Source organism: Anopheles maculipalpis, chromosome 3RL, assembly GCF_943734695.1.
Source record: "Anopheles maculipalpis chromosome 3RL, idAnoMacuDA_375_x, whole genome shotgun sequence".
Classification (NCBI taxonomy): Eukaryota; Metazoa; Arthropoda; class Insecta; order Diptera; family Culicidae; genus Anopheles; species Anopheles maculipalpis.
In genome coordinates this window covers 36,236,665-36,262,726 of record NC_064872.1, presented here as the reverse complement: position 1 = coordinate 36,262,726, position 26,062 = coordinate 36,236,665, and the positions used below count along the sequence as shown (strand labels likewise).

Below are 26,062 nucleotides of genomic sequence, written 5' to 3'. Positions count from 1 at the left end.
AGGTTAATTCTCCCCCCTAACTTCCCCTTGGCCTTTGGATAGGTAATAAACAATGTTTCACACACACACAAGGTAGAGCAAAATCAATATTGGTTTCCACCCATTTCCATTCGCAATCAGTTGTTGGTTGGTACGATTGTGATTCCTTGTGGTGGTACAGTTGAGAAAAAAGAGCACCGCACAACATATTTTATGTTCTGTATGAATCATGAATCATTTTTTTTTTTATAAACAAAAAGTAAGCTTGTGCTACTTGCGAGCTACCAACGGTGGGTATTAAATTTGTGTGACTGGCACTCGCAACGAAACAGTCTAAAAATAGATATATGACACTCATCACTCACGCAAACTTGATGGTTGTTTTAATGGGCTATTGAACCACTCACTGGTACTCGATTCTGATAGCTTCATGTAGAGCGTGTAGCTACCACCGGGCACGCGTGTAAACGCATGAGTTCAAATCTCGATACAAGCGTTCAAGTTCAAGGCCGGTAGAGAGAGATGGGAAGAAAAAAAAGAGCATGACAAAAAATTTATGTTACATTATATCATATGAGATGAGATGAGATCCCTGTCACCTCATCTCTCACCACAGCTCAAGAAAAAACACTCACCTTGCTCACATATCCGTGTTCAATTTTAACCATTTTCCATGGTTTCAGTTGGTCAATAGCAAGGCAAATTAAAGTACGCTTCCACGCGGAGCAGACGTTACTCACCTGTCTTGCTTCGTACTAAAAATAAAGACAAATCATTTGTACCACATTTTTTATTATCTTACGTTATCGACTATTCATTTTAGTATAAAAAGATTAAATGAAAATACTGTATTTTCAACAGTGTCAGCACTGTATGATGCTCTGCACAAGAAAATTATTCTTTTTTCGGCAGATATGATTGGTTTAAAGTTAAAAAGAATACGTAAAAATAATTTAATCTACCTTCATTGCAATAAGAAAAAGTGTGTATCATGTTTTTTAAATGTCCAGTACATGCACTCTGGTCAAAAGATTGATTTAAAGTTTCTTTTTTTCTGGTCTTTTGAATGTGTAACCTTTCAAAGAATGTGCAAATAATGTAGATTTGACACCCATATGATGCAACATACCATAAAATGTGCATAGAAAGAATGGTGACCACTACATAATGTAAATTGCATTGCATGCATTGCATAAAATAACCTTTTCAGATACATATAACGGAATGTATAGCAATGTACAAACTATTGAAATGTGGTGTATTTCATTTCTTCTTCAAATCATTCGTATTATGAGATTGTTACACATTGTTATTGTCACACAATTGTTGTATAACCTGAAAACTGCTGTTGTTTATAACTACGACCCATAAGTTGGGGGAGCCCTTTAGAAGAACCGGTTTGGATGCGGTTTAGTCTGGACGATCAATGCGAACAGGCAGCAATGAAAACTTCACCATTACACGGTAAGAGAGGTTAACTTTATCGTTCAATATAAAAAAGGTTATCATACCTTATTTCTAATGAAATTCGTTTATTTAACCATTTAAAAATTAGTAGCAAATTCCTTAACTTGCGAATCTCCTTATTTATTTTAGAAAAATCATGTTGTTTTGTAATTGTCTCGTATAGCTACAAGCAGGAAGTTAGGGAATGTATCAATTTTCTTCCGTCCTAATTTTGTTTGCGAATTTGCCGGAAATATTAATGAAAGCTAGTAGCTAGTTGAATTTGGAATGAAATGATTTTTTTTGTAAATCGAATTTTTGTTATTGGAATAACAGCATGGCAAGGTGTATGGCAAAATGTTGTGAAATGATTTTTTAATGAAATACCTCCTTCAAGCGATCATGTGTTCTCTAATTTTTTTAAAATTTAAGCGGTTATTTGTAGGTTATTTAACACATCCGTTTGTTATTATTCATTAAGATTTTTAGCTATGATTTGTTTTGCATAATCTGTGTTATCTCGATGCCATCGTAAAAGCTTTTTAGACAAAATTTGCTCTCCTAGTCTTAGTAATTGTACGTTCTATTGTCTGTACTGCCGTAAAGAAGATGATTATTAATTATTAAGGGATTATTAAATAATGTTATTTCGCTGTCGCTGTCGCGAGTCGCTGAGACTACATTCGTCTTTCTACTGCAAACAAAAAGTAGTTAATACTAATACAAAACCATTGCGGATGTGGCTTATCTATTATTACAAACTATTACAATTATGGCTAGTAAAAAGTTAAAACTGTTGCTTAAATTTCTCTTTATAAATTGCTGATGCGTAAAATCCTAATAAGCGGTTCTGATGCAGTTTGTCGGGTGATAGGATTGTCGCGCAATCGATGTTCAGTTGACAGGTGGCTCGGTGTGTCGTGTATCCATGGCAATCGGTGAGGATGTGGCGGACGGCGATGTCAACGCCACAGAAGCTTCAGAGTAGAGGACTGGATTTGTTGAGGATGTTTTGGGAACGGGTCAGACGTGTGTCCCCTATTCGATGACTCGTTGATGGTAGCTGGATTCGATATCTTCCCATTACGCAGTGTTGTGCTTGACGGGGCGGAGTTTGTTACCATGTGCCAGATGTTATTCCAGTGCTGGGAGACTATGGATTTATTAAAACTGATGGCATCTCGACGGGAAAGGATGTTTTGTACTTCTGCCGGACTAAGCTGACCAGTGTTGACCAGACGATCTCCTTTTTCGTTTTCGTTGATTGCGGAATGACCCGGAATCCAGCCGAAAGCGATTGTCGGGGACGCAGGTAGTTAATTAATTAATTATTAATTATTAATTAAGATTAATTCAGATTATTGCGATGATGAGATTTTCTTTTACAATAATAATAAAAAAAGGACATTTTAAAGAGTCTCCATAGTCTCGAGAAACGCGTGCGATGCGTAAACTTTGGGTTCAATTAAAGACTGATTAAGGGCCGGAGTTGACCTCTAGCCTGCGGTGTTAGTGTATCGGTATTTGTATTAAATTATAATCAACATTGCAAAGATAGCTCAAAGTTACATTTAAATGGCTTCGATCACCTTAAGCCTATGCAGAAGTTTTTGTAAGTTTATCATCATCAATAACGGCATTTTGTAAATTTTTGGGGTTGATAAATTATAGAACAAAAAATCCCACTATATACAAAGCTATATTAGTAAATCATGTAGAGAAAGGCCATCCAAAAAGGCTTCATTGGCCTTCGATCACCATGCCAAAGCATATATCCGCCTCGATTTCTCGCACTTGCTATCTCAACCTTACCCTCCTGATAAGCTTTTAATCGCATGGCATTATTTTTTCCATGGCAGATATTCCGGACATGCTGATTGTATCTTTACGTTTGGAGTGCGTACATGGGTATTACAAAACCACGCCTATTTTCCCAGCGAAACCTAGTAACAATCAGCGCCATCAAAGCAACCTTCTCCGGTAGTACGCTCTCCTGTTACTAATGTCGATATAGCTGGTTTCACCATTTTTCGATGCTGCGTGTTGATTTGGAGCGAAGAAAAGCGGTATCCAATGTTGTTTTTTCCTTCTGCAATGTAAAAATAACTAAATGTTCTTTGACCAAATGTTAAAATTTTTGTTCAAAGTTCAAATATTTTTTGCCATTTTTGTTCTTTTAAATGATAGCTGCCCAGATCACCTCGTTTCAATAGAAAAACTTGAAGATTTTACCGAGAAGGTGGCTTACGATGCCTTATGTGGCTTGATGAGATCCATTGTCCACTTGTTCACACGCTTTCTTGAGATGAATGCCAACCAGCTTCTGTGAAGCTCAAATCGTTATTCTACAACAAAGTCGAGGACAAATCGAACTCAATGATCTCAGATTGAAATTCAAAGTTTTCGTCCACAGATTTTTTCCTTAGATGTTTCAATTCATAGCTCTTTCGAGTAGGGCGAAAGTTTAAAAATATTTATTGCTCCTTCTCATACTTAATTACATATTTGTTTGACTTTGACGCCACCTAGCGGACACAAGTCGAATGTTATGATACCGGATACTGAGGCACAGTAACGGCCACAAAAATGAAGCATTTTATGTGTAAGTGGTATAAACGGTAGGAAGATCAAATAGGACAAGCTTTGGTCGGCAAGGAGGTCTGAAGATTCGATCAGTCTGTAATCTAACATCTCTTGGTACCCAGAATATATCCCATAGCACAGCCCAGTGTAGGGTATTTGACGCTGAATTCGTTGAGGCTAAGATTTTCTTGTGCTGCTTCGTGGGGAAATTTCATAGCACATCTCTTTTTGATTATATGAAGCTATAGGTATAAGGCAAAAAGGCATCGAAGCGTAGTAAATATGAGGATAAATTTGTCTTACAACAGCAGAGTGTTCGATCGAGATGCCAGGTGGGGATGATTTGATGAGCCAGGGAATGAGCCAGGCTGTAATAGAATTAACAGAATTGTTTCACATTCTTTCGAGCACTTTTGGATTAAAAAGAGAGTACTGTGGGGCCAAATATTTTGACTGGTTTAATGTCCGGGATGTATGAGACTTAAGCCTGTCCATCTTACCCATCGCTGGACCTTGAGGAAGTTCGTTAGATTTTTTTCTCGCCATATTTTAGATTAGCATGCACATCGCCAATTTTAAGCATAAATCCTTATTCAAAAACAAAGTGTCATCGTGGATTCTTTTCTCTTAAAAAGCTACTCTTTTTTTCAAAGAAGTAGACATTGTGAACATTCGGATTCAATAGATAAATGAAAGAAAGAAAGAAAGAAAAAACACTCAGACACAAACACACGTACGTACAGTTAATTATCACACGTAGTTTAACGCTTGTTTTTACGCAATTGAATTCAGTTTTATTTTGCTTTTGCATCTTTTCAATTTCAATCTCCGAGAAAAATGGTTCCAATTGCCATTGAGTGTTGCTTTAGGGTGTTGTTTTCTTCTTGTTGGAAAGGATTAGACCGTTTACCGGATACTAGTGCTTATTGTGTTGCATTTTGCTATTTCATTTTATCAACCTTTATGCCGTTTTTTGTTTGTGAGTTGAATTCGTATTACATATTTTAGATATTGTTATTATTCCACTAGCTCTTATTAGCGTCACTTCCATTAACGCGTTTTATTTTCCACAGAACTCGTGCTGGTACTTTAGCTGATACTTGTCCCTTTTTAGGAGTTCAATAAATAGTTTATTGTCATTTGCTTTTCTCTTTCTCTTTATGCTTGCTGTACGGTAGTTGGATTTAAAGTTGCGAAATCACTTTCCACTCTAAGCTTCCAAAAGAAAATCAGTATTTTTATATGTTATTGTATCATTCTTTTACTAAGTGTTACAGATTATTTGTTCATTACTTTTTACATAGTCCTGTTTCATCGTTTCATTTCCTCCTTCATGTAAACAGGGAATGACTTTGATTGATTTCACATCACACACCTTTTTCGTTTCTTTCTTCACTTTCTTCAACTATCCAGCATCCTCCATTCATCCTTAGCACAATCAATGACAAATGCATTAGAAATGCTTCTGTTAATGCGGTTACGGTTCATTTTATTGTACACACACACACGCACGCGCACACACGTATCCTATGGCGATTGAGTGATTGTTATCGCTACACTAAAAGAGTGTCGTCTGGCTGGGTGAGGATCACCGATCATTACCACCTAAACGATCATTCTGCTACCACACATCGATTGCCTGTGCTGGATAACCCCTTATTCACGAGCGAAGGGACTTGGAGATACAGCACAGCTACACAACGATCATAACGACACTACTAAACACTACACGACGCGATTATGTGGAATTGATATCGATACACATGGGATCGCCGAAACATCCATCACGCCTAGGTAATGGTGATGCTACGGTCCGGTGTACTATTACATCTAGATAACTAGATCCCGACAAGGCTACTCTTTGTATCGGTGTTTTTTGAGGAGGAAAGGTATACAATGTTTTATATATTCCCTATACACGCGTTCCCTATGCATTCGAACGATGTGTTTAGTAGTATTGCAAAAAAGAGTGATGTCTTTGTGTGTTTTCTGTTTTTTGTTTATTATTACTGTTACTGTGTTACATTTAACATTTACACTTTAACCCGCGTGACTGTAAGCCGCAAGATGTTTGCTTGTTTTACAATTAACATAATTATTACACATAAAACCTTTTTATCCTACCCAAACGCACACACGCATACGCTAAACTTAATGGCTGTGATCACACGGCATCGATCCTTCTCCTGTACGTGGCTGTGGTGCGGAGGATTGGATTTGTTTAAAAGTAAAACAATATTTAAGAAAACAAAAAAAAAAAAAACTACAAACACTTTGGTAAACTCAGGCTTTAACGTATAAACAGTACAGGCTCGCGGTAGCAATGTGTTGCTTCTCATGGCGATAGACGGGGAAGGGTAAATTAATTGACCTAATATTACTATTCCTACTGCAACTACTATTAGCATAACAAAAGCCTAAAACTTAAAAGCTTTATCGGAGACAAAACGGAGGTGACTCTTAAGCATAGGTTTTGGAGCTTTTATCGGTTGAGAGTAGTAAGCTTTATTTATTTTCAGTTTATTTCCTTTTTTCAGTAATAGTTTCTGCTTCATACAGAGCGCAAGAGTAAGTAATGTACAGGTTTTTCGACACTTTATCTGTTTTTGTTTGACTTTTTGAATTTCCAAGTATTTCTGGATTTGTTTTACAGGTTGTTGACGTTTTCCCATGTTAGTTTGGGATTGGTATAACCATTTGTTGAAAGAAACAGTTTTTTTACACTTCAAAAGATTGATTTAGATTCATATTAATAACATAAATAGTCGTTTAAAATTATTTGAAATTCAAAAAAAAGTAGAAACATTATGCGTAAAGCATTTGTGCAGTCATTTTGCAGATACAGTAAAGACGGACATCGCAAAACCTATGGTAAACATGTAAGTAAAACTGTTACATTACTTGCTTTCGTCAATCCTAAACTTGGGTTGGGAAAAGCGTTAAAAACCGTGGTACAAAATCAGAAATATTTGGAAAACTGTCAGAAATCTATAGGAAATTGTAAATAAAAATTGTTCCGATCCCTACCAACTTCGGTTGACTTCTCAGTTACGTTCTACTGCCTGTTTCTCTCTCTCTCTCTCGCCCTCCTTCTAGATCGTTTGCAAATGGATACAATCGTATGTAATTTGTTTTTTTTTTATTTCCTGGGAAATTTCTACTTCCTTTAAGGAACTACTTTAAGCAAGAGAAGGAAACACACCCATTACCAGCAACGCACGCCACCATATTCCGGATATAAATGGTGGCGATCTGGTACGTTTCGATCAGCTTCACTCTCCCAACCGATCACTTCTGACTAAACTTTAACCGTATACACATGATAATGCTCGTATCCATCCGCTTTAGACAGACGTTTCCGTGGCACGATTAACGGCCACCGTAACGGCAGGGCTTGTTGCACCGCCAGTTGCTGCCCGACTGGGTGACGCGGATGCACTACGCCGGCCAACGCTGGTACCGCCAGTTTGGATACCGGCGGCATTTCCTGCTGCGGCAGCGGTAGCCGCTGCTGCTGCTGCTGCTGCTGCTATTGTCGCTTTACAGTAGAATTTCTTGTGCGCTATGTAAGTGTTGGTGTAGTTAAACGTAATGTCACACGTGTCACAGTACTTGGGGCCGGGCAGGAGCGTAGGTTGAGGTTGGGACGCTGGTGATCCACCGGACACTTCCACCACTACCGGTGGTGACGGTGTTTTAATGCCATGCTCCGATGGAGAGCTTGCCGTTGGATGAGATTTCGTTTTCACGCTCTGCTGGGTAACGTTGGTGGACAATGCCACCGGGGGTAGCGGAGATGCTGCCGGAGAACCGAGCGGCGAGTTAAGCGAAGGCATGTGCGGATCAAACACTTCGCTTTTAATGGCCGGCTCTTCCATCACGATGTCCACATTAATGTCGGGTGTGTCTGGGTCGTCCTGCTGCAGACCACCGTGCGTGTCGTCCTTTGGTTCCAATTTAATGGCTTGACTGTAACGCACGGGAGGAAAATCTTTGTGTCAATGTGTAAAGTCTTTTGCCTGGACGCCTGAATGGTACTTCATGATAGCCTTACCTATTGGCCACGGTAAGTCCCGGTGTGCTGGCAATCGGTGGCCGTGTAATTGCACCACCCGTTTCAATCCCGACCGTCCCATTGTACAGCAAAGATTCTCCTCCCTCACCGATTAGTGGTGAGTGGCCGGTCGAAGGTCTCTCCCGGCCATGTACGTGTTTGATATGTTTGGCCTGGGGAAACGGAGAAAAAGACGTGGCCGTTTTGTAACGTTTGTACAGTCCGGTTTTGGTAGGTTTTGCAACTTACCACATTCACCCGATAGCTTGAGCTGTATGGACAAAATTCACACTGATGTCGCACAAGCTGTCCATTGCCGGTCGAGGATGCCGCGGGTGGTGAGATGCGCGGTACACCCGTGGTGTCCGGTTCCTGTGCCGGGGCGAACTTTTGGGAAGCGATTGCATGCGCGGCGGCAACAGCTGCCATGGCGGCCGCATTTTGTGCTCCTGCCGGCGGTATTTCAATGCCATCCTCTTCCAGTATGCAGGTGATAAAGTTCTCCTCGTTAAACTCGCTCGTTTTCTTGTCAAAGTGCATTCGGATGTGGGTGCGCATGCCGCTGGAAGTAGAGCAAAACAAAAATATCAAAACTGTACTGGATCGTACATAGAAAATGTATGGCTATTGACTAAATATACAAAACTTAACTCTACTTCAGGATCATGAGTTAGGAAGGATATAGAAGCTAAAAGGAGGATCATAATACAGAACACAAGGATGAACACAAGATGAACGGCGAAACAAATGAGTGTTGTTTTTAAAGAGATGAGATCCAGCTCCATTCAGGTGGTGCTTTAGCGTTTTGTCAGCTCTGTCTAGGTCTAAACGATCTGATGCTACTAGGCTATACAACTTTTATGTGAAGACTCCTGAAAGATTTTTATTCATAACATATTTTTGTCGCTAATGAGAACATTTGAGGGTCCGTTCATTTGACGACACGCTCACAATCAAAATTTTATTTCATAAAAGCTCATTCTGAGCTATATTAACCACCTAGTCCAGGATATTACACGATCCACGATATTACAAGACAGTTTGGACTTTCTCTAGAAGCAAGAATGTAGCATTATACTCGAAGTGGTAATAATTTGCGATCAGGATATGTCTCGTTGTCATAATGCAAACGCATCACCATTCCCACATTTGAATTACCCTAGAAACAGCATTATTCTAAAGAGGTTCGGTTCTCACGAACCATTTGAACCAAATCTGCTTACCATACATTTTAAGTAACATTCAGTCATAAATCGATGGCACCATACTGCGTGCATCGTCCGGCAATCCTATGCTAGCAGGAAGGTCATATTACAGACCTCCACGCCTGTACCATACTCTGCCGTGGGAGCGCAACCGCTTTATGCATACGTTGCATTCCTTTATTTACAGTTCAAGTACATATCAATCACTAATACCCAAACGCAGTCCAGGCGTCTCCTTCTTATATTTTACATTCTTACTTTGTAGAATTGTGTAGACTTAAGTTAGCATTAAACCTTTCTGAATAAAGTCAAACATTCAATAATCGAGAGTCGAAGTGGAAGGTCTATGATTTTACGGTGATGACACGACCAACATACACAGCGATTACATGGCGATTACATCGTAATTTACAATTAGTCAAACAAATATTAGATTCTTATTCACTTTTTTAGCGATAGCTGGTCCAAATAAATGATAACATTTAATTTGTACTAAAAAACGGGACTGAGAAGAGGATTGTAAGTTAGGCAGTTTGCGATAAGGCCTTAAACATCGTAAAAGCTAGTCCAGACCCTACATCTAACATCTACACTTTGTTTAATAACCTCATATTATTGAGCAGTATTCTACCAAAGACCTGACCAGCGATCAGAATAGTTCAAAAAGCACAATGGAACGGAGAAGTCCAGAGAAGACCGCCGCCTATCGCGCCGTATTTCTTACTCTTCAGCTTCCCCACACGTAGTTGCCTAGGATCTATGATTGTACACAACAAATAAAGAATGAATAAATGCTTACCGAAGAGTGTTACCCTTGTACCGGCAGATCGTGCATCGGAACGCCTTTACACCACCGTGCGTATCCATGTGACGACGTGCTTCCGTCGAGTTCGGACTGATCTCCTCACAGATCGGACACTTGTACGCACCGTGTCCGGCGACCGTACACGGTTGACCAGGTTCGTGCATACTCTTGCACTTGGAGCAACGCTCCTTGTGCGGTTGCGTGGTTACTACAGCAGTCGGTGCGGCGCTCTAGAATCATTCAAACCATTACGATTAATTTCACTCTCAATAGGAGAACCTTCCTCTGCAAAACACTTACCACTGGAAGTGGTGCGTCAATACGCTTCGGACAGTAGTACATTTGGTGAGCGCTGAGATTATCCAACGAGGTAAACTTAATGCCGCAAGCAGCACAAATAAGCTGCTGATACGCGACCGATCCGACACTGATCGATGGGCTAGCACCGGATGGTGCACCGCCCGCCAACGCTTGTGGAGAGATCGGTGGACTAACCTTGGGCAGCTCACCATCCTCCTGGTTGCGAGCGGAACAGTAATGTTTCTTGTGTGCGAGATAATTTTCGTACTTGCAGAACACAATGTTACACTCCTTACACTTGGAATCGCCCTGCTTCACAAAGATTTGGGGCGTTTGGGGAGCGAGAACGGGTCCTGCGGAAGTAGCTCCCGGTGGTCCACCACCTCCGCCCGTTGGGGAGATGCTGTTGAGCAGTGGAGATATCTGTGGTTTCGCCAGCCCATCGGAAGCAGACCCACCGGAAGAGGAGAGACGGAGCGCTAGTTCCACGCCTTGCTTTGTCAGTAGCGGGTGGGCGTTGGGCAGGATGTTGAGGTTCAAATTAACGGCCGGATCACCGACGGCCGATAGGCGGAGTGCAATGTCGGCTGGAAGCAGCGGTCGCATTAGTTGCTGCTGCAGTGTAAGCGGTGAAATGGACAATCCACCCACGGGACCACCGAGATTGTGCTGGCCAGCAGCGGCGGCAGCTGCTGCTGCTGCTGCGGCCACAGCGGCCGCGTTTGATACCGGTGGACCACCACCACCGCGTGGACTGTTGGAGCGACGCTTCGGTGAAGGGGTAAGCGGTGGACTGCCCGGCAACGAAGGGGCACACACAATCTGTTCCGGTGTGAGCGAATCACCGCTGACGGACAGATTCTCCTTACCCTCCATGAGACTGTCGAAATCTAGCCGCGGATCGGCCGACACCGCCGACGACAGTGAGAGGGATCGTTCGCGAAGGCTTAGGCTACCGATAGCACCCGGTGACAGTCGCCGCACCGAAAGATCGAGCGGAGTTGAACCGGTCGGTTGTTCTCTAGGGAAATTGAAGACACATAGAAGTCATCCATTTTAGTTGATGGTGTGCCTTACGAGTCTTATTGCGTTCTACTTACTTGTTAGAAGAATTGTCTCGCTTATTGATAGCTTTTAGCACTTCACCGGTTGAGGCTCCACCGGAACCGCTGTGCACGCTATTATTATCACTACTGTTCGATATGTTTGGTGTGTGACCGCGGGAAGGTTGCTGTTGATGTGGCTGCGGTTGATTGCAGCTGATAGCGCCAGAAGTTGGTGTGGGTCGATTTGGTGTTTGATTGTGTCCTACCAAACCTTCAAACCCGCTCGGCGCTATGGCAGCCGTTACCGCCTGTACCTGGGATGCTAGCGACATTGCGATCGGTTGCAAACTGCCGTTTTGAAAAATGAAACAAGCGGACTCGGGATTGGCCACGCCGGGTGCAAGAGATGAGCTGTAAGAGATGGAAGGGAAATGTTCAAAATAATTATTGAGCAAACCTTTCATGCATATTTGTCGGTTTGTGACTAAAAGTATGCAAAATGTGAAACATGATAAAATATTCTAATGTCAAAATTTAAAATTGTAACTAACTAGGAAAACGATGATCAAAATAAAATGGTATAAAGATGTAATGGTTAAGCAACAGTAGCTTTTACGAGGGTAACGGGCGTTGAATGTCATCCACACGTCGCCTCGACATAAAAGCTAGCAACGATTCTCCGATTCCCTGCCTATCAACTACTAGGCACCCATCACGTCGCCACTGTTACGAGACCCCTATTACGAGACCCCGGGACCCTAAGCTAGTCGCTACTGCGGATATAGCTAACCTACTCGACGTTTTAGCGCCAACGAGAAGAACTGCTAATTTAACTAATTATTCGAAATTAAGGGTTCTTCTCAAAAGCATGAAAACTGGCAAATTTTTGCTCTCTGTTAGGCCTAAGGTTAAAGCAAGTAATGTTTCATTAAAAACATCATTTATTGAACCATAAATTTGACTTTATTTATTACTCTTGCCTAACGATCGTGACCGATGGAATGTTGCAAATCTCTTTAGCAGTGACTAGCAACATCCCCCAACAGTAGGGGTCGCGTGTCAGGGGGACTGATTGGCCAGAGAACCCCTTAAGCCTTCGAATGATTAACCCAACCAATTACCTCTCCCTCTCGATCTCAACACTAAAGATTTTGATGGGTCACTATATCCATTCCGCTTAGGGCCTACAAACAGCTTTATACGCTACAGCCATGCAGCCTTGCCAAGGGGACAATTGGATGTGGAGAATGACCACATATTAATGTGTTTTTTAACATGTTCAACATGGCTCATTTCATAGGGCTTTTATGGTGAGGTTACTTACACGACGAGTTTTGGACAAGGAAAGGCTTTCGTTTTTTAATTCATTCAGGGTTCAGATGCCTAATGCGTTTCAGCATTTGCGAAACATTATTGTCCATTTATAAATTATACGAAAACTGCTTCGCTTGGAAACACTGACTGAGATACAGAATAGTTTCACGGTAGTTTTTAATACTTTTGTACGGCCCAGCTCTATTTCACGGTTTTGGCAAATATGTTTTTATTTGTTAAGTTTTATGTTAATATGTTTGTTTAAAAAACCAGTGCCTTTGATGATTTGAGCCTGAGCTAAGTAATGATGAGAGTAACAAGTCTTTTCAAAGAATTAATTCACTCTTACTCAGTCCTTACTGGGGTTTAATTTCTTTAACTCTTTTAAGGATCGCAATAACGAGGCAGAAGGCCTCGAGGAAGAGGAAGGAAGTAGAAGAGGAAGAAGGGTGGGGAAGAATGTGTGTTTTAAGGTATCCTGTAAAGATATGTTACATATTTCAATCTTAAACTTACAGCTTTTACTTTTACTGAACATAACATAACTTTTAATGACCGGCGAGAGGTTGCGGCATGGTTATTTCTCTAAACGTCACGCCTCTCATAAGAGCTGTGGCAACTCACTGCGCTTCGATCTTCAAAACAGTTTTCGAACCCCTCAGTTGAATACTAAAAGAGTTTCAAAAACTTTAACGATTCGAATTCCTTTGACGACTGTTAAGCCGCTCGGGAGTGAGTTTGATAAAAACGAATTCGCAAAAAAGTATAAACATTATTTGCGATTCAAATCCTAAAAGAGTTGTCAAAACGCTTTGTGAGGAGTTTGTTTGAATCTATAATTAGAAAAATTTAAATCTCTCACCAACTCTTACTCAGTACGCACAACAGTAGAAGTAGAAGCTATGCAAGAAAAAAATTTGAAAAATAGAATAAAGGAAAATCTTGATCGATTCGATTGATGATCAAGTGTGTTAGGAAACCCTGTTTTGCTTATTTTTGCATTGTTTACAAACATTATTTCATCTTGTCATTCATCTGATGAGACAAATTCAAAACTATCTATATAAAAGGCTTAAAACTTTGAACAGAATTCAAAAATTCCACAGAAATCGGGATAGTATTCGAATCATTGAGAAAAGGGTGAAATAATCAGTATACCTTTTAATAAAACATATTGATTTATAGGCTTAAGGATGAAGATCGATCCCCATAAGCCGGGAGAAGGTTAGCATTTCAACCATTTGCCATTGCCAATGTTTTATAATATTGTGAATAAAAAAAACTCTCTAGCAACACGGCCGGCCCTCGAAGAACTCAAAAGAAATCGTAAATGCAAATTTTTGTTTGTGCAAATATGAAAAAACTCTCTACTTACAGCAAACCCGGAATGACGCTGGCCCCACGGATCAGCGAGTACGGTATCACGATGATGGGATTCGTCGGCAGCGCCAGGAACGGTTGCTGACTGGCGGCCCCCGGTGGTGTTTTCGGAACGTCCGGAGGGCTCTGCGAACCCGACTTCGGGGCGGACGATGGTTTGGGCGTTGAGTTGTTCGACTGTTGCCTGTTTAGCAATAAAAATAAAGCAATAACGCTAGAGTCATAAAAGTTGAGCCGGTTTTAGCGTTCGCTCGAGCGCAGGCTTACCCTTCGCGGTGGCGCGAACTGCAGTAGTGTTGCTTGTGCGCCCGATAGGTCTTGGTGCTGGAGAATCGTATATCACAATCGGAACAATAACGGTCGACCTGGGGTGCTGGTCCTTGCGGTTGTTGTCCTTGCTGTTGCTGTTGTTGCTGTTGGTGCAGGACGGCTGCAGCTGCGGCCACTGCTTGGGCTTGGATAAGCTGAAGCTGTTGCTGTTGCTGCTGTTGCTGCTGCACATGATGATGGCCGGCAAGAACGACGCCGGCTTCGTCACCGTTTACGATCGCACCGACCGGTGATGGGGATGGAGACGACTGGTGCATGCGCATGTGCCGGTTAAGCGAAACTTTTTTGTCCGCGCTGTACGAACACTGCGAGCAGGCGTACTGTTTGCCAGTTTTGAGTGCCTTTGCCGGTGGTTCGCCAGCACCATCGCCTCCGGGATGTGCATTCTTGACAGCGCTAGCACCACCGCTGGATGAGCCGCCCGACGACACAGCGTTGGCAGCAGATCCCCCAGTTCCTCCGGCACCAGCACCACCACCACCACCGCCACCGCCACCTGCTTCGTCCGCATCTTTCCGGTGCGAGCAGTAGTACGTTTGATGTGCTTCTAGCGTCGAAGCGGACGAAAAGCGAATGCCACAGGGTTCACAGATGTACATGGGCAGCCGTGGTGGTAATTCTACCGGCAGAGTCAATTCGGGACCTTTCAGCGATGGAGTGGGCTTGCGGCTTAGCAATGCCGGTGGTGTGTTGCCCAACGATTGGAGGGCCGGCGGAGGACCGATGGCCATGTTGAGTGCGTGTTGTTGTTGGTGATGATGGTGGTGGTGATGAGATTGCTTCTCCTCGAGGGCTGCCTCGGCATCGCTGAGGTTCTTGAGATCCTTTGCATCTGGGTTGGCGGCTGGATCGGCGGCAAGGGCCACATTTAGCCGCAGCATCGGGACGGGTGTCGGCGAGGGCGTTTGTCCTTGGGAAGAACCAGTCGAACCGGGCCTGTGCTCTTTGCCGACGGATTCCTGTTCTGCGTTCGGTTCTTGCTTGATTTCGCACAACGGCAACACCGCATCATCGTCATCGTCCGCCGGTGTTTCATCCCTGTTTGGAGCTTCGTCCGGAGGTTGTGATGGCGGTGGCGAAGGTGTCACTCGCGATGGACTTCTATCGCTCATTTCCTTTTCAAGCTTCGTATCGATGCCGGGTTCGATTCCGCCACCGTTCATTTCGGCACTGCTATTACTTCGACTGCTGTGATTACTGCTGTTGCTGCCGCTGTTACTGTTCCCACTGTTGCCGTTGTTACTTCCTATTGTGCTGTTGCTATCACCGTTTTCCTCCGCTGGAACCGAACTCTGTGACTGCTGCTGCTGTTCGTCACCGGCTTCCTCATCGTCTCCTGCAAAGTAAAGAGCAAATGACAAAGATGTTAGACATTTTCGTACGAAGGACTGGCGCACATATAGACACTCGTCGCGAAACATTAATCATTGCCAGCGTACTGCCTCGGAGGGATATCCTTTTGTGCCCGTAGGAGACACTAAATTTTGCCCAACCGACAGGAAGTGTTGTACGCGAACACATTCATATATCACCGGATCCGTGTGGCGACATTCGGCATTCGAATTTGGGGTGGATTAGTGGGTGAAATTAATGTCACCTTAATCGAACTCCCCTCCCGGGTGTGATGATGATGATGGGTGAATGGAGGCAACAGGCCGATCTGTCTACCATTTCCATTCATCTGTTGGCCCGCAAATGGAAAGGTACGCTTTCCCGATTTCCTTACTAATGACGACATTTGCGTTTCGCGATGTTAATTGCCCTAGAAAGTGATTGGGACAAAGGGTCCGCGTTGCACGAATCGAAACCTCGCGCATCAATCGCTGCCAAAGGACGAATGCATTAGTGCAACGAAGCTGTGCACATATGCAGATTAATCAATGAATCCCACGAGCATGGTATGGGCGAGTTCCAACGGCGAGTTTCTACATCTCGTAGTAATTTATGCTAAATGAGACATTCACCGGATCCAGCGAATCAAACACGAACATAAAGTGATCAACGAGCGGGCGCAACTGTAGGCAGAAAGACACAGTTCGCGTGTGAACAGAAAGCGCTCGGATCGGATTGAATGGAATCAATGGCACAAAGACGGACGGACGATTGGGATGGAGCCTTTTCCCCGTATGCTGTCGAGGGTAATTAGTGCTGGAATGTGCATTGTTCCGAAATGAGAGAAATTAATCACCCTTCTTAGGTGAGAGGAAGGATACATATTTTATGTGGATTAGGAAGGATTTGGTAAGAACTCGCTCTGCCTGTTTGAGGTTCTTAAACATAGAGCACTTCTGCTCTTACTGGCATTTCCAACCCGTATAGGCGAGTGCGATCTTCTCATGATTGCTCTCCGGATGCTCGTAAGAGATCAAGTGTATGATTGAAAAGCGAAACAACCACACGCGAATTTAGAGCACCAAACTTTACGATGGACAGATTGTTGGGTTCCCAGCACTGGGAACAAGTCCAATATCTGCAAGAATAATACAAACAAAAAAAATCCCATCCAAGCATACGATCGCGCTCGCTGTTGCGCTCTTCTAGCCATCTTCTCGTTCGATTTCTTACCGATCGCTGGTTAGTTTTATGGTGGCTGTCGTTTTGCTAATCGCACCCTTGCCATCTGTCCGCCTGGACACCGATCTGTGTTCCACACAGGGGATCAATTAAGCGGCAGCTCAATATTGAGCTCGAGTGCAACGGCCAGCATCACCATGCACCCACAACAACAGATGCAGCAACCAAACCCCGGCGAGAGATATCGCGGGTGAACATACAAGAAATTATGCACACCCGCCCCAATCGAACTCCTTGTGGAATGGAAGATTGATTTTATGGTCGCAGTGCTTATTTTCTTCACCGTGGCTTTTCAAACCCCAAGTAGAAAATTCCACCGAAAAGTACTTTTTCTCTTTTTCCTCTCTCTCTCTCTCTGCCATTCCCTGATAACAAAGCTCATCACTACAAATACGGCGCAGGCGGCAGAAAATTGTACGAAAGAACACATAAAATAATGAATCGTGGCACGACTTTTTCCCTTTCCAATTCTCGGATTTTGCTTCTGACGAGTGGTTACTTTCCCGCAGAAAGTAGGGTTAAATATTCCACTGCAACCGGGCAATGGTAATAGGTGGAACGGAATCGACACACAGAAGTGCTAAGCAATTTGTTCATTTTCCGTGAGCCTGCACTCTCCCATACGGTTGGAGGATGGGGAATTGATCTTTGGTGGGCCTGCTTCTGCTGCTAAAGGCCTTTAATTAGTCACAATCGCTCAATGGTTTTCGTGGTGCATGCACTGCCATACCAAACCGATTAGTCTCGTAGACAAGAGGTGACTTCGTTCACCATGGGTTCTAGGAAATAAGAAAGGTCTTCAGCTTCTATCGACACTTGACATTTGATCTGTTTCTTGCTTTGCAGGCGAAAAAGTCTTCAGAAACATGTATAGAACAGAAACATAGATGTGCATTTGCAAAATTCGTAAGCTATGAAGATGGAAAAAGAAATGCTAGGAGTGTTCTACCCAGAGGTGCACCAAGTTTGTTTTAAATACATTGACAATCAGTTGTAGGAATTTTGCCCTGCATCTCTCCTTCACTCACCAAACTGTACTGAAATTGTTGAAAATTTTACTGAAAAGAAGGGATATTGCTTGAGATTGGGAATGCAAATTGCGGTTTTGGAGAGATTCAAGGGCTAAAAAGGGGCTAGGGTTAAGGATAAGAAGCAACTGTCGTATTCGAGGATCGCACCCAAGCAAAACTAAAAGGTCTTAAACCGTAAAGCAATGCGGACATTTGACGAAACACGAGTAATGAGACGCAATATACGATTCGCTTTGCCGAGGGTATATTCCAAATGTTCGTTAAACGTAAGCTACATATTAAGCCACACACCGAAGACTACAACATGAAAGGATCATACTGGTAGAGCGACCAAACGAGATAACGTTACATTTATGCGGACAAAGTAAAAAACAATATGCACAACACCAAGCAGAAAAAGAATGTAGGAAATTTTGAAGAAGACAACAATTTAATGACAAAGTTACTGGGAGGAATATTTTGAGATCATCAACGTACATGAGGACACCACCAGAGGGAAGAACATTAACATTAAGTCATTAACAATCAGCAGGAAGAGGAATTCTGAATCCTAACTTTATATGTTTTTTCAAGAAGCTGGGAACTTACCCAGTCAGAAACAAGAACTTAGAGCCTCGGTGGTTCCCAGGCCGAGTCTATTTAGTTAAGCAAGCGAAAGGTCATCCGGAACACTGTCGAATGTTGCTTCAAATTTAGTCACAACAGTATCATAATTTTCTTTGCTCCATCGTATGACGAACGTGGCGTGAGATGGGTTCCAACATTATTCGGGACGAAATGCACCCACACACATAGAACACATCTGCTTCGAATAATGGTTTATGAGTTAAGCACTTTTCAACCGTGACGTTTGAAGGTTTATTACCACGAGACTATAAGGCATCCGGGGGGCATTCGTCACCCTCTGTTAGCAGCAGAAATGTAACCAGACAAAATAAACAATAAAGCCCTTCAAGATTTTCAAACCAAAATTTTCCTGATGATGAAATTAAACGAGCGTGTGATATTCGGTTCGTAAGTTTAGATTGTGCATCCTGCTAGAAAAGGCAAATGGCACGGGTGTAGCGCAAACAGAATGATCTCGTTCACGCATCTTTCCGTGGTTGTGCGTGCCGAGTTAGCGAGTTCCGATTAGCTTGTCGAAACAAAGAAACGCAACCCTGTCCAAGTCCAAGTCCCAGCATCATCTTTTTCGGGTCGCCTGTTGGAAGAGCTGGTAGAGTGTGGCCAAAGCACACAATAACACCCGGTGACAGTACTCCACATAGAAGGTGGCGGCCGCATATGCAAACGATTCAGTTCGCAACCGACAACCGAGCTATCGGATCGAACCGTATGGATGGCTTTCTCCGAAACGCATCGATAGCATTACGGTGAACAGTGCTGTGGAACGGTCACCATACACTGAACCAAAAAAAAAAAAAAAAGATTAACAGAAGCAACTCAAAAGACCAAGGTGCAGTGTGAGGCAATGCGCGAAAAAGACCAGCCATGCTGCTTGATGGTTGTGCTGCAACGAAAGATGCAACGACGACGGTGAAATCCACCGGCTTGATGCTCACCATAAAACCACCTCAAACCACCTTGCTCACTACTCCCCACAACTGAATAGCAATCCTTCAAAGTTCTCGCTTCGTACCAACCAACTTTGCAAACAGTGTCTCGTGTTAATCAGCATCCCCAGCATCAAGCGAACCCGTAACACCGTACCAATCATCGCACGGTTTCTTGGTGGTGGTGGTGGTGCAATTCTGCGCCCGCTTTCGTTCTGGTTGTCATTCCCTTACTGCCGTGCACCAGCGAGTAGAGCCTTCGAAGGGAAATGAAGATTGCACCTTCGGCTGGATGAAGATTAGCCGTGCCGTCCCAAGCCCGTCGCAAAAGAATTCGCTACGGTTTCTTCCATCCATCCTCCAGGCTTCAGTGATCATACACACACACACATGCAATAGATCGCGGCAGAGCGGCAAGAAAGAACGGATAAGCGGAGAGGAGGGAGGGGGTGTGTATGTGGTAAATTTATTTTCCATATTGATGACTTCATTTCACGGCTTCAGGCGTACGAAAACCTCCTCGTCCGCTGGCAAAGGCAGTATTAAGATAGGGAAATGCCGCTTTTAAACACACACGCTCCGAAGCTGAAATTGTTTTAAATTCCTTTCGTGGCGTATTCTCCACTACGGGTGGAAAATCGAACGCTATCATGTGCTGCCTTCTGTGTGGCTATGGCGGCGGGCTTTTGTTTCGTTAGAACACGCTGGACACTGGAAGCTGTGCTCATGAAATAATTAGTCAGCAACAAGGCGGCAACTCCCGACACGCCTCACACAACCCACTGGTAACTGGTAAGCGGCGACGTTTTCAATTCTTCAAAAACAAATCCGTGCACTGGACGGAACACACTGGCAACTCATTGCAACCATGAGTGTGCCACCAGCGCTCACTCATGGTCATGTGGTGTATGGAATCATGGCTGGAATCAATGCGCATCGTATGTTGGCAGCCCCATATGAACCGTTCCCCTCGTAGTGAGGGCTGACTATCCAACTACGGTGGTGTTATCAGCTAGTCTCGAAAGTCATTTGATGGCCGACGCGACCTAGAAGGTCGTAAAACCAAGAAGACATATTGGCAGCGCGACGCAGTTAAAGGCGTTTGCAGCATGCATACGACCATGCGGTAATGACTCATTAAGGCAACACATTAATTCATGTGACAGAGGGTACAGTAAAGAATTAGCTCCCGTGGTTGAGCAAATAAGAAACATATTAAACTTGCAATCAGTATACATAAACAATGTTTGATTAGTTTATACAATACGTCGTCGGTGCATAATGCTTGAATAGAAAAATATTAAATAATATAAATGAATAAGGGCATTGTTAATATCTGTTTAAAGTTATTTACTATTGATGCCCCCGGCATACTAGAAAAAAATCACCATAAACGATACAAGAACAGCAACACAAAACCGACAGATTATTTATAGAGACGTTCTTGTATATCACCATGCGGCAAATCTTGGAGAAGATGGCTGAACAGCAGTTGAACACGTACCATCTCTTCATAGATTTCAAGGCCGCAAATGATAGCATAGTCAGGATAAAAATCTACGAGACCCTGAGCTCTTTTGTAATCCCGGCCAAACTGATCAGGCTTGTTAGAATGACCATGACCAACGTCACATGCCAGGTGAAGGTGGATGGAAAACTCTCAGGGTCTTTTGCTTTGCCAAGGATCGTCTATCTCCTATTCAACTTGGCGCTAGAGAGGGCCATCCGTGACTCGGAGGTGGAGACTTCGGGAACCATCTTCTACAAATCAATCCAGATCCTGGCATACGCTGATGCTATAGACATCATTGGTTTGCGGCCCAGGTAGCAGAGGCCTGCCAAAGGATCGAACAGGTGGCAAAAAACCTCGCGTTGCAGATTAACGAGGTAAAGACCAAATTGATGGTGGTGTGGCTCTACTAAGAAATACTTAACTACGTGGGGGTGATGTACGGAAAGGTGACCGCAAATTTGAGGTCGTCCAATACTTCACCAATCTCGGGTCAAAAGTCAGCACCCAAAACAGCATAGAGACGTCATTCTACAGCCTGAGGAAACATCTCACCTCAAAAAATCCTGTCGCGTCGGTCGAAGCTGGGCCTGTATCGTACCTTTATAGTTCCAGTACTCACATACGCCTCTGAGACATGGACCCTGTCCAAAACGGACGAAGCCCTCTTAGCCGCGTTCGAGAGGAAGATGCTCAGAAGGATCGTATGCGACGAGCTGTACGTACTGTCTGACGACCTCACCGTCGTGCAGCGAACTAGGCTCGAAAGGGCCCAAATGTTTTACGCATGGCACCAAACGATCCAGCTCAGAAAATTCTTTTACCATTTTTCAAAAAGGTAGCGAAAGTTTTTCGCTACCATTTTTCAAAAGGTAGGACCGCGGTTCAAGTCCCATCCGGACCGTTCCCCCGTAAATGGCCTTTGTGACCTAGTTGGCATCGTTAAGCTAAGCAGAAAACATAGCAATTAACAAGAGATTAACAAGATTTACAATGTAGTTTCGATTCATTCATTCGAAAATCAGTCAGATCAGAATGAGCTAATTGATGCCGTGCACTGATAAGAAATGTAAAGCAAAACCAGTTTGTACCTACCATTGAGAGTTTTTGTTGTTGTTTTGCTTGAATCATAGCCAACCTCTGGATTTTTTCAAACACCGTATTACTCCGCTGTGTTGTGTATTTACAGGAGAAGACGGATGTTCACTAAACTACTTTATGCAAATTATCACAACAATTGGTGTAATAAAATGCCACCCGCCACTTGCAACAAGTTACAAAATCACGAGATTACAAGTCTATTGCTGTTCAAATGGAACAATCGCGGATCGCATTGAGCTTGACTCTTACAAGGCGTAATAGTATGAAGCTGTTTACAATTTGATCAGAATCAATCAGAATTTGCTACATTGAATACCACATCAAGTTCAACTCTGCTTGGAGCTGATAAGGGACCGGCTGATCGGTCAGGCGATCTTGCGATATATGTACAACTAGAATTGGCTCAGAATTTGCTACACTACAAAGAGCAGCGCTCTGGGGGATCAACCCTGAGCGCTGCTGACGGCTAGTGTACCGGGAAATGGACATAAAGCGTGGGGTTGACACCAAAGTATTCCGCACTAGTTTACGTTTGTTTCGTAAGCATAAAACGAACCGCACCGATTTAAGGGTCACACTTTTGTTTAGTTAAAGCAGCATAAATCTAGTAACAGTAAGTAAAGTAATTCCTGATCTCCCATTTCACCAGTACCATTTTGCAGGCAACAAAGAGGATGGAAAACTTTCGATCCGCGGGTGAGTTGCAACATCACTCCCATCCCTAAAATTACTGATTGGATGTTATGTACCGCCGATTTCGTACATCATGCAACCTCCCAACTCGAACGTGTCCATATCCTGTCAGCGTTCATTCGTTTCGTTCGTGCCGGTCCCAGGCCGGTAGATTGATCTACTTCAACCCGCACCAGCCGAAGCTGTGTTTTGGCCGCAAAATAGAATATAAATTCTTCGCCCGATTGCTGGTACTTGTCGAGCGGCCTAAACGGGATGGGTAGGCGATGTGGGTGCGGGTCATGTTGAACAAGCACGACATAAGCGATTTACAGCGGGACTTTGAGTTTCATGCCTACGCTTACATTCTGTTGGACTGCCGCTTTCATTTGGACGTTGGAAAATATTTCACAACACGCTCTCGTAAGTGCGTGCCGAAACAAATATTCTTGAGTGGATGTGGAGCAAAGAATGCTGTGCGGCTTTAGTTTTACGCTTCCGTACATTGCTTCTTTGCTTCGGTTCACATGTTTGGGGGGGGGGGGGGGGCGTGATCGCACGATCGCACATGAAAAGGCATGCTAAACACACGGGGGGTTGGGCATGCGGATGATGTATACCGATCAATCCATGGCGCGACAGTGAGCGTGGTGAAGTGTTGCTGTCTTCCGGTAGGGTCCGTCGCAAACGAATCCAACAATTCAAGGTTCTCCGGTTGTAACAGTAACCATATCCACCGTACCTTGTGCCTTGCGGTGGGTCTGGAAGCAACAGAAAACAACCCTTCGTTCACGATCTGCTGCTTGTTTTTAAACCAAAACAGCTTGTTTGGGTTTTTTCAAACCGAACCAAACTTTGGCTGATAATTATCGTATGATGCAGCTTATGTGTGTATGTGTGCGTGCTCCCGAAAACAACAGAATTTCGCTTGTACCTGAAACGTGAGATGTAGATCGAGGAGGTGGTAGTAGCATAAACCCACCCTATTTCCTTAAGCGAATAAAGTTGGCAGGATCATGTTCAGCACGAGAAGCTCATGATAAGCTGTCTACCGGATGCCGGTTGGTATCACGATCCAAACGACCACCGTGCGAGGATGCGATAAGATGTCGGTCGGTGAATGAATTGAAAAAAGTGTAAAAGTAGTGCTGATGTTTTGTCTGGCAAACAAGCGGGACACATATTTCTGTCGAGTGCGCTGATGCTTTAGATGTCGCCTTTGTGCCTCATTGAGTTGGACACTATTTTGATGCACCGATTCGGGCAAAGTTACTCCGATGATGATTGCTAAATGGGAAAGGAACACTCGCCTGTTGACTCACGGCCTCATCCGATCACTCCTTCGTCTTCGGCTTGCTTGTCTGGTTTAGTTGTGGAGCAACAGGTCGGTGCCGGTGAGCTGTAAAAAGTGCACCAGGGGAAGCTAAATCCCGCGTACACTCACAAATCGGAAACACAATCAAATCGCGCTCTCTCTCTCTCACCCACATTCTAAGCCACCCTTGCCTTCGAACGGGTGTGGTTAGTGGTTTTTCGTTATACCTCGTTTGCTCTGCTCATTAAAATAATCAATTGTACTATCGGGAAGAAAATGGTCAACACGGAACAGGGTATGGGTTCGGGTACGAACTAATGATGGGAGCAGGAACGCGAAATCAATGCAAAACTGATCGCAGGATTGAATTGAGTGTGGTGAAACTCGGCGACGTTTCGCTGGCGGGACAACGGCAAAGGGGCAACGAATTGAAGTACAATAACGCAAGGCAAGGGTTTGTATCGTGGGTCGCGCCCGTGATACGTGGCTCAAGATAGAGGATGGGATGGATACTACCAAGTTGGGTTTGTTTGTTCTTGTCGCGTTGTTGTTTATCGGGATGCTGGGATGTTGGGTGCTACGCTTGTCTTTCGGTTTATGCTTCCACTTGGTGGTACATCTCATTCGGTTGGTCATCGGTTTGCTTTTATAACTTCCCTCCCAGATGGACGCCTACACGAAGATTAAGTTTTTTTACAGGGTTTGATGGTGCACTGCTAAGGACAAATGTCAAGATGGGTACTGTTCGTTGTACCGAGAGATGCAATCCATTAACAGCGGAAAGCGATTAGATTTGCTCATTATTTTCAAACCAATTTTGTTAATTACAATTTGTTAGGTTCAATACTAGGGGAAGGAAACAAGCATGAATGAATGTACAAAATTTAGAACATTTTTTATGTCTAAAAAAGTCAATTTTTCAGGGATTTTTCTTCTAACCGGCTTAGGCTTAATTATCGAATGGCTTAAGAGACTTATTAATACCACGTGTAGGTACCATGTAGTCAGTTTTATTATGGAAGAACGACCCGAATCTGATGTTAAACTCCAGTCCTGCCGTGTGAAGATCGGCACCGCTATCTCCGCTCTATTACCGGGCCGCCCTATGTGTGAGCCTATAATAACAATATTAAGCATATGACAACATATGAGTTGGAGCAGTTATGTTTGTAGCGTAAAGACATAAACCAAATAAACTTGAAGCTGCTTTACGATATACAACCTCCAAAAAATCGTCTTCAAACTTGCAGATCAGCAGGAAACGTGTCCATCGGATGGTCAAACATTCTTGAAAGCAATTATCTGGAGCCGGTGTACGGTGTTACGGAAAATTTATGATCATTGGGTTGTAAGCGTTCGACAATTATCTGCACACCCGTGGGCAACGTGTAGTCAAAATGGGATTTCGATAGATTTTTTTTGTTTTGCTTTAGAAAGGAGATGAAGCGAACCAAGCCAACGCGTTAAACTGCATTCCACAGTGAAGCATCTTCGAACCATTGTTTAGGGGATCTTTTTTACAGGGTTGGGTCTCAATGCATCCTTTTTTTTTGGTTTCTCTCGCTTGCTAGCAGAAATAAATAACTATTAAAAAGGCAAAGTACGAAGAGTGCAGCAAATCCGATAATTTAATGAAACCCACACACCAAATCGCACGACTTTTTTCTGGATAAATTAGCTGCTAAAAAATTAGAGCATAACTTTACCTTTTGATAGTTAAAACAAATCACACCATTGCATAGTGGCCGGATTAAAGTGGGTTGAACCTTTTTTGCCTCTTTTCCTACAAGATGGATGATTTTCCTTCCCCCGTGTGGCGAAAGCGTTTGCAAACGAAGTATGCAAATCTATTTTTGATAATAAA

At 43.4% G+C, this 26,062-nt stretch overlaps 1 protein-coding gene across 1 annotated transcript in view; it reads right to left on the bottom strand.

The window, feature by feature from the left end:
- Positions 1-7,352: 7,352 nt before the first annotated feature.
- Positions 7,353-26,062, bottom strand: part of LOC126563830 (zinc finger protein ush) — a 65,631-nt gene continuing 46,921 nt past the window's right edge. Inside the window, exons 2-9 of the mRNA XM_050220600.1 lie at positions 14,380-15,778; positions 14,108-14,296; positions 11,473-11,829; positions 10,373-11,393; positions 10,067-10,302; positions 8,312-8,624; positions 8,063-8,235; positions 7,353-7,977 (exon numbers count right to left, since the gene is read on the bottom strand). Coding sequence (XP_050076557.1) covers positions 7,353-7,977; positions 8,063-8,235; positions 8,312-8,624; positions 10,067-10,302; positions 10,373-11,393; positions 11,473-11,829; positions 14,108-14,296; positions 14,380-15,778 — 4,313 coding nt within the window. The remainder of the gene's footprint in view (positions 7,978-8,062; positions 8,236-8,311; positions 8,625-10,066; positions 10,303-10,372; positions 11,394-11,472; positions 11,830-14,107; positions 14,297-14,379; positions 15,779-26,062) is intronic.